General features: G+C 43.6%; 1 protein-coding gene across 4 annotated transcripts in view; it reads left to right on the top strand.

Annotated features, from left to right (window-relative positions):
* LOC126544833 (uncharacterized) overlaps positions 1–12307 on the top strand; it is a 133099-nt gene that overhangs the window by 95246 nt on the left and 25546 nt on the right. For all 4 annotated transcript variants that reach the window (XM_050192327.3, XM_055062143.2, XM_055062142.2 and 1 more), the window contains 2 exons: positions 2086–2298; positions 6739–6958. In XM_050192327.3, the coding sequence (XP_050048284.1) occupies positions 2086–2298; positions 6739–6958 (433 nt within the window). The remainder of the gene's footprint in view (positions 1–2085; positions 2299–6738; positions 6959–12307) is intronic.

Below are 12307 nucleotides of genomic sequence, written 5' to 3' on the forward strand. Positions count from 1 at the left end.
GCCGCTGCAGATGAAACCGCGGTTGATATCGACGCAGTCATGAAGACTTGTGACTGATGCGCATACCGAGTCAATACGAAGCTGTTGTTTGCCCAAACGGTGTGGGAGAAACCACGGCTGCTATTCATGGATGGCGACCTTGCAGTTCTGGAGGCATGCGGCCAACATGCGCAGAGTCAGAACGAAAGTACTGTTTGCCGCAAGCACTGTGGACAAAACAAATTAATCTAACATGAACCATTATGCAGGTATTGTTTGGTTCAGCCAAACTGCTGCAGTGACTGCTAGACACTGAGGCTTAGAGGGGCTACGTTTGCGAGAGTAGCATGGTGCAGGCATGAATGTGTGATCACCAATGGCGTGAACAGTGCCAGTTCCTGTAACAGTTATGGCTTCTGAAGTTGACAATGTGGCAATCTCGCAGATCGCAGACAGAGCACAACTGGGCTTGTAGCAGTAGTAGTTTACTATTGCAACAACAATGCTGCATAAGCGCCAAGAAGGAAAAGCTAAAAGGCAACAGAAGAAGTTTTTGAGGGGCCATTTTAGGCCGACCCATAGGGAGAACTTACTCCAGGAACCACATGAACCAGCAGTGTTCACATACGGTGCAGCTTATAGTGCTTTGGCTATCTTGAATCTCTCTCTCTCTCTCTCTCTCTCTCTCTTTCCAAGCAACGTGACAGCACTAAAAAATTTTGAGCTAGCTAGGTGAAGTCCCCGATTTTGTCCTTGTGCATCGATGTGTGGGAATAGGTGCATTGGGAATAGGTGAAATTTTCAGAACGGCTCGAATAAAGCAAAAAAATGCTGAGTCATTGACACTGCTATGCAATTTTTCTTTCCCCCCACCGCACCCCACGCCATCTGGCTGATTTATTTCATTCCACCATTTTTTAGTCATTCTCTTTGTGCAGTTTATATTAGGGTACACCTGGAATATTGGAATTTAGTTTCTGTGGGTCACCTTCTTTAATATATTGCCAGGTTTTCATAGTCGACTCGTATTCGTCTTAAGTGGAGTCAACTGTTTCTTTTTGATGGGACGGTAAAACTGCGCGAAAAAACAAGGACAAGCGAAAGAAACAACACATGTGGGGATGCGCGACTCTCGCGCGTCCCCTGATGTTTTCCCGCATAGCGCATCCCCTGATATGCTGTTCTCCCGCACGGCTCGCGTGGCCTGGCGCCCGCGGCGTGGTACAAGCGCGGTGCGAGAGATGTCGCGACCGTCGCGCCGCGGCGGGGTTACTCGGGCGCCGAAAGGGAAGGCGCTTGGTCTCTTGGGTTCGAGACAGCAGGCCGCACGGACCTGCCGCGCGTGCAGCGCCCCTCTTTCCCGGCGGGTCGGCGCGCGGCGGAGGACGTCTCCCGCGAGCGCGCGGCGACCGATGCATCTGCGAGACCGCCTCGCGTGGCCGCCTTCGAACGCGCCACGATTCGCGTGACTATACACGCGAACGACCAGGCGTTGGGATCCAGCATGGAGCGAACATATTCGCTCGCGAGGACGCGGTGAGTGGGACTTCTAGATTTGTCGCGCGCCTATCGGCATGTTTTGGGGATAGCAACTCGGCTAGCAGGCATGGATCTATGAAAGGTGCAATAAATGCCCTTGTGACTGTTTGCACTACTGTGTTGTCGTTCCTTTGTCCCAAGAGTACGGAGGAGAACCCCGTATCTCCCACACACACCACAAGCTTTTTCTTCCCAGTGGATGAGAAGCTAGAACTAACATTGTCCACAGTATGTGTTAGCCGGTAACATAGTTGTAAGCTTCAGCTAAAATTTTGAAAAAGACAAGCTAGAAGTGTTTTGTGATATCACTGTAGGTTGCATGGTTTTAGTTGTACGCCAGATTTTGACTAATTTACGTTGGGCACGAGATTACATTTGCTTTTCTTCTTTTTTTTTTTTTTTTTTTTTTTTTTTTTTTTTTTTTTTTTTTGGTCATTGCTCTTTTCTTTATGCGATTTTCATGGAACATGTTGCCAATGTTGTTACTCCTGGTCATTACTATATTGATTGCAGTTTCATGTTATGGCAACTGGTGTCAGTGGGGACTTAGCCTGTAAACAATTGCAGGTGAAGCCATATGTGTGCTCGTTCTGTGGCCACATGTCTGCACGCAAGGCCATGCTACAACTGCACCTCCGCCAGCACACAGGGGAGAAGCCATTTGCATGCAACCTGTGCGAGTACCGCACAGGCGACCACAATTCACTGCGCAGGCACAAAATGCGTCACTCTGGTACCAAGCCGTACAAGTGCCCACACTGCCCTTACGCCTGCATCCAGGTGGGTTGCTCAGTATTTTATTTTTCATTTTTCAGCTTTACTGCATGTATGGTCATCAGTTATATTCGTCTATTTATTTTTCTCATTGTGCCCTGCTGTCTATTTCGAACAGGTGCACAAGAGTGTTAGCTATTCTAATCTGTCCTAGATCAAACACAGGCCTAGCCATAGTTTGTTGGTAGCGCAGTCAAGAATAACTGCTGTAACTGCCGCGTTTGATTGTTCTTCACTTGCCAGGTAGTGCAAGATTTAGTCTGTATGATTCCATGTGAAAAAAATAATAAGGAAATTTCGTCACACTGTACCAGTAAGTATAATGGGCAGTTTTAGATGTTTCACTGTGGACATATTGCCAGAATTTCACTGTATGCAATGCTTCGATGGAAAAACGTACTGAAATGAATGCATCAGAAAAACTGTTACTAAGTCGGATAAAATTCTGATGAAACAACAGTGTGATGCATGGCAGAGCAACACTGAGGTAAATTAATCCTTTGCTATTTTTATTTATTTGCTTATTTGTTTGCTTATTTGCTCTGCAATTTGAAGTTGTGATCCAGGAAGTGCACTTTTTACAAAGTACAATTTTAACAAAAGTAGCTTAAATATAATTTATTACTAATCATGTAGTAGAAGTAAAGCCTTCTGCATGGCTTTCTCTATAGACCTTTTTCCCAGTCTTAAAGGGACACTAAAGTGAAAAATGATTTCTTCTGCATCAGTAAATTACTGTTCTACAACACCAAAAACACCACTCTTACAACGCTAAGATGTTGTAAGCCAGAAAAAGCGTAAGAACGAAATACGGGTGGCGACGCCTACTTAAGTTCCTTCATCTGGGGGCTGTGAGGTCTTGGATTTTGATGCCATCTTCTAGGGCCTACTAATTATATATAGCGGTACAGATTGACTACAATCTGTTCTAAAGGAACGAAATATTAAACATGGCAAGTTTCGGGAACCTTTATTCAGCCAACATGGCCCAAATGCGAAAACATACTTTGGAATCCCTGACGTCATGCTGACGTACCGGCGCTGGGGTTTCGGCGCGAAATTCAAATACTGATACTTGGACCTTCATTTTCTCATGTAATAATCAAACTATTTTTTTTTGAAACGACTGCCTGCAGGGTTCTCAAACAATGCTTCATTAGTCTAAACTGATCTATTGTTTCGCTTTAGTGTCCCTTGAAAGAGGAAAGCAACAGAAGCGCAGGGGAGCATGAGTGCATTGCCATGTTTGTCCTCTCACAGGAATGTGTGATTCAAGTAGCTTTCTCTTTCCATGTTATGAGGCCTAGTGATGCCCTAAAAAAATCTAAAATTTTTTTGCACGTGTGTAACAGAAGCCAATTTTGAAGGCCATGCTCTTGTGTACTGCAAGTACCGGAAGTGATTTCAGGAGCTGGAAATATGTCATGTTGCCATGTGTTGTCAATGGTCAGCCCGAGATGGCCTGTGCAAGCGTTCTCTGGTTTGTATTGCTTTTATCGTGCGAGTTGAAGAATTGCAGGCAGAAATCAATAAATTGAAATTTCAAGTTAATTAAATCCTGGGGTTTTACATGCCAAAGCTACAATACAATTATGAGGCATGTCACAGTGGCACACTCTGGATTAATTTTGACCACCTGGGGTTCTCTAACGTGCAACTAAATCTACATACGCAAGCATTTTTCATTTCGCCCCTAATGAAATGCAACCACCACAGTCAGGATCAAATCTACGACGTCGAGCTCAGCAGTGAAATGCCATAGCCACTAAGCTACTGTGGCGGGACAAATTTTGGGTTGAAATGTGTGCTGAGAGCCCAGTTTTATTGTGTGTATAACCATATTGGCCGCTATATTTTCAGGTATCAGTGTCCCTGAAAACCTTCATCATACACTGTGGGACAAAGATAATCGGGCATTGGTGTATTTCATGGCAGATAAGATTTTGTGGGCAAGACCTCTAATCAGGAGCCCCCAATTATGGCATTAATTATAGCCCATGTGTTTGTGTGAAACAATCAACCTTGTAATTTAATTTATTCCTAAACTGGTGGTAGGCTTGAAATTCCATGGAAATGTCTTGAGCATTTACCAGCTTGAGTTCCTCAATTCACTCATGAATTCACTAGTAAAGTGAAGGAAAAATTTATTAGTTAAATGTGCTCACTGGCAATAATCACAGAATTTCTGAATATCCTCAGCGGTGGCTTCGTGGCTATGGCATTGCGATGCTGAGCACAAGGTCACAGGTTTAATTCCTTGCTGCTACGGCTGCATTCCAGTGATATAATGCAAAAACACTCATGTACCATGCTTTAGGTGTGTGTTGAAGAACTCAAGGTGGTCAAAATTAATCATGAGCCCTTCACTACGGCATCCCTCATGACCCACTGTGCCTGCTGATGTGAAACTTGGCAAGGTTGAATAAATAATTTTTTTTCTGTGGAGTCATCTACTTTTAATAACTTCATTTGTTACTGAAATATAGTTGAAATTCGATTTAACAAAGTGATGACCGTGCTCGAATTATTTCGTTAAATCGGGAAGTTTGCAAAATCAAGAAAGGAATTTTTCAGTCCTTCGTAATCTAAAATTGTAATCTAGAGAGACGCAAAAGCTACCGCGGCATTGTATGTGCCGCTAATCCAGCCATCTATTGCATAAAACCATGAAATCACAAAAGCAAAAACAACAGCCATCCCTACCGAGGCGGTGTTGATTCTACTGTTCCACGCATGAGTGCGGCATGCAACTTCGTCAAAATAAAGCTATGGCCGTGACCATGGCACCTAGATGTTCTAACGCGATAGCTTTAAAGCGCATGCTCGATGAATAACCCATCTGTGTCAAAATTAGAAAGAAATCACCACTTTTTCACACATTTATTTCAGGAAAGACTTCGTTAAATCGAGTTAGGCCAAATTAGTTTCGTTAATTTGGGTTGATGACAACATTGAACCCTATGGGTACCTGTCGGGGAATGGAAATTTATTTATTAGATCGGGAACTTTGTAAAATCGGGTTTCGTTGGATCGAGTTTTACCTGTACTGTGAATAGTGACTATGCTTTAATGCTGTATTCAAAAGGCTGTACTTGTCCAAGGTAGCATTTATGGATGCGTAATGACTAGCTCAACTGATCCAAAATTAAGTGATTGTTGCACAGCTTTGAAAAATAATTGGTTGGCATGGTCTGTCCTTTCTTTATTTCTTTATTTCTTTCTTTCTTTCTTTCTTTCTTTCTTTCTTTCTTTAAATGCCAATCAACATGCCCCTCCTCCCCCCCCCCATTATTTTTTTCTAAGTTACTTTTTTTTAATTTAGCACTCGCATAGCATCACTTTTATATGCATATATCGTGCATATTATTGTTCTCACTTGTTGCAGCAGCTGAGTGGCTATGGTGTTCTGACGCTTAGCATGAGGTTATGGGTTCGATTCCCAGCCGTGGTGGCTCCATTTCAGTGAGGGCAAAATGCAAGAATGATTGTATACTTGCATCATATGGGTCCACATTAAAGAACCCCAGGCAGTCAAAATTAGTCTGGAGCTCTCCTCTATGGTGTGCCTCATAACCCACTACGCAGTTTCAGGATGTTAAACCTTATAATTTAATTTTATGAATGAATGTTGACAAGTATGAGTGGATGCTAGTGTGAATGTAAATCGTGTGAGTGGGTGTGAACGTGAACATGAGTGAATGTCCATAGGTGAGTGCTTTAGTAGTTAAAAGTACAGTTGCATTTGTTGGTTCCCGTATAACCCTGTCACACGGGCAAACTTTAGTGCACTTTGAGCAAGTTCACTTCGCCGCTAGAGTCATTCGCAGGCTGCCACATGGAACACTTAGTGACACTTAACTGCGGAGCGCACTCGCCGGTGAGTGTTTACGGTGAATACACTTCATGGCGGCAAAGTGTGTAGCCTCGTTAGCAATGAGCAAAAAATAAGTAAAGTAATATTTAAAGCACAGTCAGTAGTAATTTTTAATTATTTTTTAAAAATTGCTTATGTTATAAGGTAATAAAATGTGCCACACTGCAAAAAAAGAAAGAAAGAAAAAAGATGGCAAGGAACTACTCTTGCTCTTGGGCTGTTTACGGCCATGCTCCCAATCGCCATCGCCACCAATTTGAAAGAACACTTCTCTTTTTCGTGTAGCAGCGCGCTGCTAAAATGACACTCAGCACGCTGTAGTGCACTTGTTCAAGATGTACTTTAGTTTGTCCGTGGGAGGGGTATTACTTATGGGCGTGCTCACTCTAAGTAGGGATATTACAATGCATCCAGAGTAGACTCCTTTCTTTATTGCTTTCATAGTAATGTGCTCAACCAGTTATACTCTAGTGTGTTGATGTGCCCAAATTTCCTACAACTGTGTATGCTGAGCTACATAAAGCTTCTTCTTGATCTCCTTTTTTTTTTTTTTTTTTTCTTTCCTCTTCCAGGCTATCTCATACAAGATGCACATGAAAAACAAGCATCCTGGCTTGGATGGATTGTATGCCTGTTCACTATGCAGTTTTCGTTCAGTAAGCAAGGAGAACTACACCAACCACATGTCAGACCATAAACGAGGTTTCCTTGCCGTGCCTGCCCAGCTTTCCAGTCCGAGCACAGCCAACTCTACAGCTAGCACAGAAGGCGAAGGACTGCAGTTGCCTGAAGGTACATGGCAAGCAGTGCTGAGTGCTAAATTTGTCTGCTCCATTTGTGTGGGCAGAACCTTATTGTAAAAGGTCCCCTAATTTTGTGATAAAACTTCATAAAATAGTTACAAACATGGTATGTTTACTATACAGTTGCAGCTGTAAATCGCTTAAGTGAAGCTTGTGATTTTCATCTGGCACTTGAGTCAGATATTCAATAACAACAGCCTCTTTTCAAGCAGTCGCAACCCTTTTCAGTTTCTACGCAGCAGTGTGTGTCAATGTTACCATGCAGCGTATCAAATACCATGACAGCATACGCAGATGAGTGTGGAGCAACCACTTGGGCATCAGTCCGCTTCCTCTTAGCTTTTGACATCGTCAGCCATGTTGAAATCAGCAACTGGTTACCATCTCAACATGGTGTTGGCATCCTACTGTGCCACTCAGCAATACTGGAAAATGAGTGTTTTCAACGGCAACATGTGGGTGCTAAATGTAGGTGCCGCTGATGGACAATGCTGCGGCGGTGGTGTGCTGTCGCAGTTTTTGGGTGTCACAACTGGGGAGTCAAACGTAACAAACATGAACCTAATATGCATGACCCTGTAGGATATAAACAGTACCAGTGCTTCAAAGCTTAAGAGCTGGGAAAACGCAACTAACAGGACTATATCAATGAGATTCTACTGTAACAGGTGACTCCTTTTAGTGGAAACAGAATTTTTAGAAAAGAAAATTTGAGCATTATGACAATTACACATCACTACTTCTCCCATGCTTTCATTGAACAGTATATGGGCAAGCAGCCATTGCAAGGCATTAATTAACAAAAATCTTTAATGTTATAATTGCACATTTTAAGGCTCATGTTACCACAGCTGTATTGCAAGGGGGGTGGTGCAATGGGAAGCTAAAGCAATTTACATAGCTTTAACGGTGTCATCTGTGGTTGAGGTATTTGTCAATGAAAAGTCACATTTATTCATTCAGATTCCAAAAGGAAACATAATGAGCATTCACATTTGCTTTCTTTAGGCCACCTTGTATTTCCCTAAGCTCACTGTCGGCGACAGACGATCGCTTGCAGTACAACTGTACAGTGATCACAGTAAGATGCTTTGCGTTATGACCACACCGAGCATCATGTGAGCAGTGCCTATGGTGCTTATTTACTGCCCAGTTTCAGAATTTGAGCAAGGCCATGCAAATTTTCATTGAAAATTATTACGGCAAAGAACGAGGCTCTTAATATCGTGAAAGCTGTGCTAGCCTCTTGCAGGGTGCCCCTGCAGTACTATCATAGCAACATAAGCCTTAAAGCCACTAATTCGAGAATTAAGCAATTTAGTTAATTAATGAACGAACTGTGATAGCTACTCACCTATCAAGTATTGTTGCATTAACAGAATAAGTGGTAAAAAAACATTCTTGTTGCAGTTAAATTCTTCTAATTTATTTATTTATTTTTCACTAATGGCTCATCAGTCATTAAAGCCTGGTCAAAGAAGACAGAGGATCACAGGAAGATAAAGAATTCAACAGTGGTTGAACGAGGGAGGTCGCTGGGGCCAATGTTTTGACAAGCGTGCATGTCTTTATTAAGGCATTGAAGTATTGTTCGAAGATGGTGAGAGGTCCCCTTGTCGAAACATTGGCTCTAGCAATATCCCTTGTTCAACCACTTTTGATCACTGTAGAGCCTGGTGTAATCTAAAGCATTTTCTTATGCATTTATGCCATTTCTTATGAGGAACCAGTATGTACCCAGGGCTTGTGCACCTCCTTGAAAACTTTGAATACAGAAAAAGAGGTTCAAGGGCCCTTAAAACTCCTTGATAATAAATGTGGTCCTGGAGTTTATTGAAAACTGGGGTTAAGGTCGGCGTTTGAACATTCAAAGTAACAAACTCCGCATAGGGATTATGCCATGGACACTGTCTATCAAAAAAGAACGCTAGATTAGTCTCTTTTGAGAGTGTCACTAAACGATTGCAATGTGGCATGCCCACAGCCACCAACAATGGACTTGTTACCATTACCATTGTGTAGCTTGACAAAGCCAGATGAAGAGACCAAGCCATTCCACCATCTTGTTGTTTTGCTAGTTGGTTCACACCACAACCATCATGGCTCTACAGGTTGTTACACGTAACATGAGCCAAACTTTTAAAAACATGCAAATGCCACGTAGCTGGACTGCATGAAGGTAATGTTGTTTGCTGTTGCCTTGGAGATACTCATATTATTTTTATTGCGAAAGCAATACTGCTCGCACTTTCGGCCCATCGGTGGTCGTGGTGCCTCCTTACACAGCTGCGCGTCACGTGATCGTGTGACGTCACGCCAGACCGAGAGACGGGGCCCCAGCTCGCGGCATCGATGGTGGAGGCGAAGCCTTGCGCGCCGCTGCTCTGGTGCTATCGAGAGAGGGCGCTCGCTGGTGTGACGTCGCGCTAGGAGGATAAATGGGGCTACAGCTCGGCTCCTCGCAGTGGTCGGCGCGCTGCCTTGCGCTATGTCGGATGATGTATAGCCATAAGTTTAACAAAGGGCAACCATGTCCACACCATCAGCCGAACCAAGGCGCAGCCAAGGGTATTGCTTTCGCAAACTTCCAGGCTTAACCAAGCTAAGGCTTCAGCCAATTTTTTAGCATATCATCGAATGAGATAATTAGTCTTAAGTAATCAATTTCTCAATTATTATAATTAGATGAAAAGTGTCAATGAGAAAATTGTAGAGCAACATGAAAAACTCGCGAGTACAGCTTTCTGTTGCTCAATAAGCGCTACATACAAGTGTTTTTCCGAGCGTGAAAGAAGCCTGTGAATACACGCAAAATGTCCATGCGACTTGCCGCTCGAGGCACTTCGCGTGTACTCGTGGGCTTCTTTCACGCTCGAAAAAAAGTTTTATGTGGCACAAATTGAGCAACAGAAGGCTGTATCAGGAATTTTTCATGCTACTGTACAATTTTCTCATTGACGCTTTTCATCTAACTATAATAATTTAGGAGTTAATTAATTAAAACTAGTTATCTAATTAGGGCAGAATGCAAGAAATAACCTAAGCACCTCCAAGCGCCAGCAAACAAATTACATTGGTTCTGACCAGATATGTGGCATTTGCATATTTTAAATGTTAGACTCCAGTTAAGTGAAACACGCTGTATTCTCGAGCCCTAGGCTCTAGAAAAGCGTGGCGGAAAGTTAGTTTCAGCCATTTGGCATTAACACAAGTATGCTTGACTGAAGTGAGACACTACTAAAGATCGTGCCAAAAGGCAATTGACATCATTATGATGGGAAAATCAACTTATAGAAGTGACTTGAAGAGCTTGAAGTGCGTGTCCAACTCACCATCTGCTTTCAGCTAAAAGGACACTAAAGGTAAATGCTAAGTCGACATGGACTGTTTAAATACCATTCCAGAGACATCGCAAGGCTTGTTTCGTGCCAAGAAAGGACTTAGTTTACGAGAAAATTGCATTTGAAGGGTCGAAGGCCTTTTTCGAAATTCAAATCTCCCGCCACCCAACCGAGGGAGTGGTGACGTTGCATACACCATCACGGCTCTTTGCTGCCGTCGGTGAGTAAAATGGCGCCCGACAGACGGCGGCACCAAGCTATGGTGGCTAGAAGTTGTCACCGTAACCGAGCCAAGATAGAGCGGCAGATTCGCCGCTGCAACTGCTTTTTGGTCAAGTGGCGTAGACCGTTCGGGCATTCCGCGACATCACATGGAAATTTAATTCTCTGCTACTAGAAGCTTGTGCAACTTTCGCGAGCCAGCAAAACCAGCGCAGCACTACGCGATCAGGAAAGTATTGAAATGCGAAAGCGTGGGCAGCGCAGAGACGAGCAAAAACGAAACCTTTCGACCACCCGCGTCATTGTCAATGGAAATTTCAATTAGGTCTTTTTTCTAAACATGAAATGGGACTAGAGAAGTAGCAATTTATTTCAATTTATAATACAATGTGATGTTTTTCTGCAAGGAGTAGTTGAGTGCTAGTGACAGAATTTAACTCAGGAGTGCTTTCGTCATCAGGCAAGTGCTTGAATGTCCCGGGGGAGTCTCTAACCATGTCCTGCATTTACCTCGATTTCTTGATTAAGGCTCTGTTCGTGATAATATTGACGCCTTACAGATTCTCGCGCACTAATCTATCACTTTAGCTTGACTTAGTATTTGCCCTTTGGGCATGGCAGCCGCATTTCGGTGGAGGCGAAATGCGAAAACACCCGTGTATTTAGATTTAGGTGCATGTTAAAGAACCCCAGGTGGTCGAAATTCCCGGAGTCCTCCACTACGGCGTGCCTCATGATCAGAAAGTGGTTTTGGCACGAATAACCCCATAATTTAATTTATTAAGTATTTGCCTTTAGTGTCCCTTTAAGTGAAAGTAGATTTCATTATCTTTCAGTGTATGTGTACGAATATGGTTTCTTCCCTCGCCTTGAATAGTGGCCTGTAGCATCCTTGAAAACCTTGAACTGTCCTTGAATTTTGAGTCAGATGTTCTGTACGAACCCTGTGTACCTCTTCTTGGTTTACTATTTTACTAGCATATAACTTAAAAGTATACAAAACCCAATGTATCTTATCTGCTCTTGAGAATCTGGTACAATACCTGGTGAATACAGTAAAACTTCGTTATAACAAAACAGGATATAACAAACTAATGGATATAGTGAAGCAGTCGTTATTCCCTTTGAAATTCAAATAGGTGCCCATGCATTGAAAACCTTGTTTTAACAAAGCTAAAATTTCCTCACAATGGGTATAACGAATCTTTCTTTAGAGCGCAGCTCTTTGGTGCCCATTCCTGCGTTTTGCGGCGCCGTTGTGCCTCGCCATAACCAGCTCTGTAGCGAGGGCCAGCGCGCTGCTCTAGCTGCGCGCACTCCTGGCGCCATCTCTCGCGCACGGCGCGAGCCTTGCTCTCTCCGCTCGTCAAATGCCACCCATGTGCGGAGGCAATCACAGCGCCAGCTCAATGGCAGCTGCTCTCGATGATGTGCTGCTGCCCAAGCCGAAACGCATAGCCGCCATTCACCACTGTGTCTACCCCTTCCCCCCTCCTCTCCTCCGTTTGCTGTGGCTGATACAAAATGTTCCGCACCAGACGGATTGTTCGAGGCCCACAGATGGCTTATAGTATAATCTGTCTCCCTATATAAGTAGTTTATTCTCAGCCAGTTCTTTCTGAGCCGTGAGTGAGGCAACCGGTGGAAGTCCTTCGTCTGCCGCTGCTGCTAAACGAGCTGCCCGAGCAGAGGCCCAGCGCCGTCGCCGCCATAATCCAGAGGTGCGCTACGCCGAACCAGGCATTGGTGCAGCAAGTCTAGCATATATCCATCTA

Source organism: Dermacentor andersoni, chromosome 1 (assembly GCF_023375885.2).
Source record: "Dermacentor andersoni chromosome 1, qqDerAnde1_hic_scaffold, whole genome shotgun sequence".
NCBI classification, from domain to species: Eukaryota; Metazoa; Arthropoda; class Arachnida; order Ixodida; family Ixodidae; genus Dermacentor; species Dermacentor andersoni.